The 8,598-nt window shown below is 37.7% G+C and overlaps 1 protein-coding gene across 1 annotated transcript in view; it reads left to right on the forward strand.

The window, feature by feature from the left end:
- Positions 1–8,598, forward strand: part of si:dkeyp-72e1.9 (syntaxin-binding protein 4) — a 69,446-nt gene that overhangs the window by 42,451 nt on the left and 18,397 nt on the right. The window contains exons 9-13 of the mRNA XM_040116663.1: positions 2,707–2,813; positions 2,994–3,135; positions 5,193–5,265; positions 5,680–5,694; positions 5,879–5,940. Coding sequence (XP_039972597.1) covers positions 2,707–2,813; positions 2,994–3,135; positions 5,193–5,265; positions 5,680–5,694; positions 5,879–5,940 — 399 coding nt within the window. The remainder of the gene's footprint in view (positions 1–2,706; positions 2,814–2,993; positions 3,136–5,192; positions 5,266–5,679; positions 5,695–5,878; positions 5,941–8,598) is intronic.

Here is an 8,598-nt window from a genome sequence, read left to right on the forward strand (position 1 = left end):
ATCAGAACTGTAGTAGCTTTAAGGTAGCAAAACCTCATATAAAACATGAACAAGAGATTTGTATATAAATTAGCGAGGAGAATGAGCTTCAGTAGCTACATTTACTAATCGAGATCATCAATGGACTACAGTCTGGGTCATCATAAGATCCTTCCTCACTTTTTGGTGAAGAATAATGAGAATCAACATGATCTGAACTTCACAAAGCCTGTGCTGAATTTGACCTTTGCTTATTGTGGTTAAGGTTCATAAAGTATTCGCATAAAACAGATATAATTTCAAATATGCTGTACAATAAATGATTGACAGTTCTCTCCTTTACTATAACATAAACACGATCCTTTCTACACCTGATTGGAAAAATGCAGCATTCGCTGGAATGTCATTGACTAACCATTTTGTTTTGTCGTTTTTTTTAACACTTAGAGAAAATCAGTTCAAATTGGCCTCAAGACATTTGAGAAATGAGGTTTGACTCCAATTTTAAATAGTTCGCAAAGTTTCGAACTGCAGAGAGCTGGTGAGTCGCTGTCACATCTCAACACTCCCGATAGCTCTCTGATAGTTCTGACTTCTAGTTTTTCAGTCAATCATGAGTGGAAGTTTCCAGGCTAAAAAAAACCTGTAAACTGCTCATATCATCACAAGATGTAGTATGGCCTATTTTCTGTAACAACCTGTAACCTGGGGCTTCCCATAACCTGAACTTTTAAGAAACTTGTAAGGCTCTGGTACTGAGTTTTTACAAATTGGGATGGTTTATTTCATTAAAAAAAAAACAACAATTGGACTACAGAAACTATGTCATTTTTATGTGCTGTTTGGTAGGCGAGTGAAGGAAGTGGTTGTGGGCAGTGTTTGCAAGGCTACAGTCATAAGAAAAAGTATGTGAACCCTTAAAATGTGATATGATCTTCGTCTGAGTCAAAAGTATAGACAAACACAAGGTGCTTAAGCTATTAACACACAAACAATTATAATCTTTGTGTCTTTATTGAACACACCCATTACACATTCACAGTGCTGATAGGAAAAGTAAGTGAACCCTTGGATTTAATAACTGTTTCAACATCCTTTGGCAGCAAAACCTCAAACAAGTGCCTCTACTAGTTGGTGATCAGACTTGATTGGCTGATTGTTTCCAGTTTCTTTTTCACAATTGCGAAGACAAGAGAGCTGTCTGAGAAATGCTATTATTAAAAACATAACAATTGCAAAGGCTATGAGGCAACCACCAAAGATCTTAAAATCCCTGTTTTAACAGTTTGCAAAGTTATCAAGACCTTTCACAGTCATAAAAATGTTAAAATAATTCCAGGACATGGTGGTAAGAAGAAACTCAATGAGAGAGGTCTGCAAAGGTTGATGCGAATTGTGTAAAAAGCACCACACAAGACATCTAAAGAGCTTCAGGCTGTCCTGGAACAATCTGGAGTGGTGGTTTCAGCCTATACCATACGCTGTACACTAAACCAAGTCGGGCTCCATTGGCGAAGGCCAAGGGGGGCACCACTATTGAAAGAGAGGCACATAAAGGCAAAACTAATGTTTGGAAAAACCTTCATAGTTAAGCCACAGTCTTTCTGGGACAGTCTTCTATGGACAGATAAAACAAAAGTAGAGCTCTTTGGGAATGCAGTTCTTCTTTTGATTATAGGCGACGCAATGAAGCCCATTAGGAAAAGAACACCCTACCTATAGTAAAACATGGTGGAGGTTCTGTCATTCTGTGGTGCAGCTTTGCTGCCTCTGGTACTGGACACATGGAATGTATCAAAGGAATGATGAAATCAGTAGATTATCAAGACATTTTAGAGTAAAATGTGTTACCCAGTGTCAGAAAACTAGGTTTGAGGTGAAGGGCTTGGGTCTTTCAGCAGGTCAACGACCCAAAGCACATATCCAGCAGCAGAAATGAATTATTGAAAAGGAGAAGATGGAGTGTTTTAAACTGGCCAGCAATGAGTCCTGACCTAAATTCCATTGAAAAAAGCTGAAATCTACCATTGCAAAAAGGACTCAAACTGCAAACCTAAAAGAGCTTGAACACATAACAATGGAAGAGTGGCAGAAATTACCAGCAGGCTTCTAGATGGCTACAAGAGGCTGCCATTGATGGCAATGGTTTTGCAACCAAATATTAGTGAAGGGTCCCAATAATCGTGTCTGGGGTACATTTTCTGTTTTTATTATTTCACTATTATTCCACATTATTCAAGTTTTGTTTTTTATTTTCTTTTGTTCAGTAACATTGGACATGTTATTAAAATATTTTGATTAAACAAAATTGGTTAATTTGCATTTATTTCTGAATGAAACTAAATTCTGTATTTAAAATTCAGGGGTCCGAATAATTTCAACAAGGGCTCTACCTTGATAAATCTGGGAACTCAATTTCCCCTCAATGATGGCAAGCTGTCCAGTCCCAGAGGTAGCAAATCAGCCCCAAATCATGATGCTCCCTCCACCCTATTGCACCTACACTGTGAATTTTTGAATGGTGTATTCAATATGGACAAAAACAATACTATGGTCTGTCTTATTAGTTAAAATAGATTGTGTTTGTTCATAATTGTAATTTAGATGAAGATCTAATCAAATCCATCCATCCATTCATCCGTTTTCTGCCACTTATCCAGAGCAGGGTCCACCTCCAGGAGCTCGTTAGCTCAGCATGACTAAAGGCTCTCTCTCCTTGTTGTGCAGGATGGACGTCTTAGACCTGGAGATCAGCTCATTGCCATTAACAAAGAGTCCTTGATAGGTGTAACCCATGAGGAAGCCAAAAGCATACTGAGCAAAGTCAAATTCAGGTGGGTGGTGCTTGTATTAGATATAATTTGCTCACTGAGTAACTCAAAGCAATTTGAGTCTATGAATTTCTGTAGAAACACAGTATACACATTACCACAGTATTACCTCTTTCCTCTGCTTATATGTACATCACTGTGTACATGCTTATGTCTTTGTATTTGTATGTATTGTGTCTCTAGCCAAGACAGTACGGTGGAGATAGCTTTCATCCCAGGTAAAGGACTTTTTCCAAGCAGCACGTCTCTCCACAATGGAGTCCAGCGAGCTGCGGGAAACAGCTGCAACTCTGGACGTTTAAAAGTCCACATCAGATCCCCTGAGGTCAGTTTGCCTATATATCACAGTGTAGTAGTAAAATCTCAAGTAATATACTCTGTGTGCCAAGGTATAATAAGAATATACTCTGTGTGTTACAGTATAGACCAGAATGTATTGGACATTTATCAAATGCCTCTTAATATTCAAACTCAATCATTAGGCTTGCAGTGAGTAATAGAACTGTTATGATTAATCTGAATTAAGAAAAATTATTACTATAACACACAGTTTTGAAATATTAAAGTTTTTTAAAATATAGCCTAAGATGCCTTGGAAATAATGGTGTCAGGAGATGCCCGGACTTACCCAGGCAGGCCGGGAGAGTTAGGGGTTTTCCAAAGGGACTGACACCATTGTTTCCAGGTATATATGGAGGATGTGACCAAATATGGAAAGCATTACACCGTTATTTCCTGACGAGGTGAAGTAAGTGGAGAGCCCACCAGCAAGGAGGAGCGAATTTGGGGTATAAAAGATGATGTCTAGCTATGCTTTTTTCAGTTGGTTTCCAGAGCTAACTCTGGTTTATCTCTTGTGAAAGAATAAACTCTATTGCATTGAACTCTAATCATCTCCAGTGAGCTTTTTTTGAACTTTTTGAGACTCCAGTAACTCTTCACCTTCACTGAAATTAAGTGTTGAAAGAGAGGGACAGAAATACACTCTGGCCCTGATCTGGACATCTTTTTCTCCAACAGTTCTGGACATTCTGTCAATGCATTCTCAGATTTCATTCTCATGTTTCCTAAAAATTACATTTATATACAACTGAATTGCAACAGCAAATAAATTTTGTATGAAATGTTATTGCGATCGGACGACATTGTTTTATCAACATAATGAATATATTTTGTTAACTACGCAAATCACTGATAGGTTCAGTATGGTTCTATCAGTAAAATGTTCACATACAATGTATTTGTTTTCCACCAAAATATCCAGTCTTATAGTACAATATACATTCCTATTGATGCGACGTTAATGAAATTTTTTATGGTTATGTTTAGTTACTCACTCACTGACCTTAACCAAAGGGATTTTTTTGCCTAAAAAACAGACAGGATCGTGGATGCGCACCCCGGTCTCTGGTGTGATAGTCGTGCACTTGTACCCGCACCATTCACTGCAACCACCTCCTGGTGACTCCACTGCCGTCAATAAATGTAGCGCTTCATTCATGCTATACCCTACACATTGAAAAATTACGCTAAAGGGTCCATATTTGATGACTTGAGAGTGATAATGTGTTGAAAAAGCAGAAGCAGTAGTATTTATAAGTGAATGAAAAATAATTAGACTTGGGTTTCCAAAACACGTTAGGCTCTTATATCAGTTTACTGACAGTAGGATGGAAGATAAAAGTTGATGAGCGAAAAGGGACGAAACTTTGGAGGTCTTTTTCTCAGCTAGTACAATTTAGGTAGGAATTGTTTCTTCTCTTGTTGTTCCTGCTCAAGGGGGAATGTTGGGTCTCTGTAAATATAACTATGAAAAGTGCCCTGAAAAAAACCTATGCTATGATTTAGAGCTATATAAATAAAACTGAATTGAACTGAATTTAATTCTTGTTACCTATGGAACCTGAAGCGTGCCTCTGGAATAAAGTAAAATAATTCTGTTTCCTTAATCACTGAATTGCAAAACAAAAATAAATAAATAAATGGTTTTTGATTTTGTAGTTCCATTTTAAAATTCAATTAATAATTAATCATTGAAAGACCTCATTTGGATTAAGAAATTTCAAAATAACATACTGGATACTACATTAAAGTGCCAAGTCTCAGATTTAATTTGAGTAGGTTTACATCAATATAGAAAGAATTGAGTGGGAGAGCCCTTTAAACACATAGTGCCCACATTTTAGGGGTTAGATTTAGATTAGCAGGTTGTAATCAGTTCAAAGTTTCTCATTTACTTCCCTTGTATCTGATTATGGAAAATCGTTGCCCAGCAATTCAATAATGGCTATCATCTCTTGGTTGTCATCTATACTACATGTTTATTCATTTATTCATTAACTCTTTTCCACAGTCAAATATATTTGTGTGTTTTCTGTGCAGATTTGTACAGAGGAGCCAGCCCCAGTGTCTTCACCTTCTCCTGACATCTGCCCACCAGATATTCATATTTCAGGTAGAAAACTTCACTACATACACTCTTTTTTTCCCCTGCATTTTTCTTCTATTTATAATCAAAGTCATCCCTCTGCTTTTGCTGCTCAGAGCTGTGTGGGGGTGCAGAGTAAGCTGCTGATTCACTGTGGGATTGGTAGAACTAGGAACCATGTCACCTTATATGGATTTGTTTCGTTAATATGGCTTTATGTAACTTTAAAGGATAAGTCCAGCAACATTCGATTTTTCTTACTGTCACTGAGTTCCAAACAAACAAAGAACGTATCCTGCATGATCGCGCATGTGACCAAAAATCTGTGAAGTGTGACTAAATGTTTTTATTGGTTGAACCATTGTGCCTGACATTTAGCAGATCTGTATCTGCATATTTATGCGTGAAACTTTTTTTTTTCCCCACCCACTTTCTGTGAAGATCTGCTCCTACTCTGCCTCTGATTGGCTCTGACCCTGATATTCTGCTTCGCTGAGTGCGGGCTGGGAAAAAAATAAGGCATGTGTATGTGTGAAACCGCGCCCTGTACTCCTCCAGAAACATCCCCAAATTAAAATACACCGATAACTGAAAATAAAGAGAACTATTGATTGTTTCTTCATCAAGAAAAATGCTCCAGTACCCACTACACCTGTCCCTAGCCTTGAGAGGCCCAGCCCAGACCCAACATCATTTGTAGAGGTAACTGCTCCACCACCTATCTCCCCTGTCCCCTAAAATGCCTAATCCTCTGAGAAAAATTTTGAGTGCACCTAATTTATGTGCTGGTGCACCTAAATGAAAAGTTAAAGTGTACCAGTGAATCCAATGTAAATAGTTGGTCTGGAGCCCTGTATCATACTTACAAGTATTGTGTTTATCCAAAAGCTTGATATATTTTATCCTTCTTTGCCATAGAGCTCCAGCGTCCTTAAACTATTAAAAACACATCAATGAGCCACACAGTTGAACTGGATGACATGTTCCTTCCTTAAGCACCACTGGTATAGTGGTGATAGGTGGGTATACTGTTGCTTCAATAGACAACCCGATTCCCTAGTCTCCCTGGCCAACTTTAACTAGATAACTTGTTTAATTTGAAAGTAATTTAATGTAATGTAGAATGTATGTACATTTACTTAAGTACTGTACTTAATTATAAATTAAAGTTACTTGTACATTACTTACAAGTATTATTACAAGTGTTTCCAATTTGGCCAAGTTTATACCTCTGCTTCACAACAATTTCATGGGAATTATTGTACTTTTTACTCCATTCTATTTATTTGTCAGGTTTAGGTACTATTTCCTTCACAGATTGACATTTTACACATTGATAAAATGTGATGCTCTACTATAGATTACTCTATCCAACAGTAATAATATATAACAGTCACAGGGGGCACTTCTCTGAATTATCAGTAGCCTACTCTTCTGATACTTAAACTACATTATGCTAACAATTTCAACTTTTACTCTTAATGGAGTGTTTTTATATTGTAGTACAACAACCTTCAGGATCTAAATATTTCCTCCAGTGCTGACTGTGGTGCCACCGTATACTATTGTAATCTAACATTATGTTCGTCTCATCGTCTCCTTGTGAAGATGCCTCTCCTTCCAGCTCCTAACTGTCATCGGTGTAATTGTTGTCAAATGGTTTCTACTTCTTCACTTCATATTTGTAGTTGTGTGAGCTGTGGGGCTCATGGGTAATTGGAGTAGCAGTTAAAGTCATTTGTTCCCTGAGATTGGGCAGCAGCTCTCCTCCTCCCTAGTGCAGATTCAATGTTGCCTGTGAGGAAGCACTGCTCTAAAGGCCAAAGTCCGGGAACAAAAGTCTCCTGTTTGCAGTTAACGCCACAGAGTACTGTACATAAAAGAGAGACATGATTGCCTGTAACCTGGAAGATGTGCACTGATATGCATCATAGCTATTTGTACCTCTGCCCAGGAGTGGGTACACACCATATACCTGTGTATACGCACCTATTCAACTCTGATGAACACTGTTCATTTTGACTCAATTCCACATCCTCTGTACTGCTGCCTGAAATATTTACTAGAGCACCAAATGTGGATCCACCACTGAAAATATTCCCCAACAAATGCAATATTTCCTCCTGTCTGAATAATGTTTCTTATAAACTAAAGTGACCACCTGTTTTAGGAAAATATCGAACCTTTTTTTAATTAAGCTCTATATTTGTGAGGTGTTTTTAAGGATTTATGTTGGCAGAAAGTAATGAGGGACAGATTTTACGGTTCTGATGTTTTCATGAATTTTGATGACAGTAAGAAAAATATAGAGTATACCAACCCCCATGTGCTTAAAAAATACATAATGATGCATGTTTATATCGTTGTTTTCTGTATGTTTCAGTGGTTGTTTGTCCTGTGATGATCACTGCTCTTTGGTAAACACATCACTAGTTACAACACCCATCTCATTCCCTTCACCACCTCTACCATCCTGTTTATTTGTATAATATAGTTTAACAAAGCAGCTAAGCCATAAAATAACCTTTAAAATCTATTAAACACCTGCCAAATCAGATTTGAGATTCAGTGATTTGTCCTAGAAGTCCCTCAAATCTGACACATATTAACCCAGCTGATCCAAGAATGAAAAACAGGGAACATTTGCTCCCCTTTAGAGATTGGGGATTAGGTGGAGAGGACAAGATGGGATTTAAATGAGCCACAGCACAGTAGGGGGCCTACGGGTACACAGGAATGTTAGTGATCATGAAAAGGTCCCATCTTAACAATAGTGGGTATAGTCCATCATTGTTTTTAGCAGTAGCATGTCTGTATTGGAGATAGAATAAAAGAAAGAATTAAGAAGCAAGACAAAAACTGTATTAGGGAGAAGACAATGCCTTCAGTGCTGTGATGGTAATTCAATCCTTCATCCTCTCCCCAGTGTATCTGAATTGCAGCTGCTGGTAAGATTATCGATCCTTAAAAGCAAATCAGAGTGTCTTTTTAATGCTGAAGTTTGCTTCATCTGCAGTGATCTGATAAATAAAAATAGTTATGTAAAATTAGTTTTCTGGTATTATGTTTAACAAAACGTCATGAGCCAAAACTGCTGATATGGTAGCAGCATATAAAATGACTGACAGATGATAACAGACATAAATTTCTCCCTAGTTCTGCCTACTTCCAAAGCTTTTCCTATCCCGTCAGAGTTTAAGCAATAATAGGTGGAAGAGGGTAAAGACAGTTAGCATCTAAGTGACCATACTAACTATAGGGACATCACCTCTCCATTGGCTTCAACACTCAGATATGGTAAATGCTGCAGAAACCAGGCATCATAGTAACAACAGTTAAAAGTGGGCTGCTGAAATTAAC

Source organism: Xiphias gladius, chromosome 3, assembly GCF_016859285.1.
Source record: "Xiphias gladius isolate SHS-SW01 ecotype Sanya breed wild chromosome 3, ASM1685928v1, whole genome shotgun sequence".
Lineage (NCBI taxonomy): Eukaryota > Metazoa > Chordata > Actinopteri > Istiophoriformes > Xiphiidae > Xiphias > Xiphias gladius.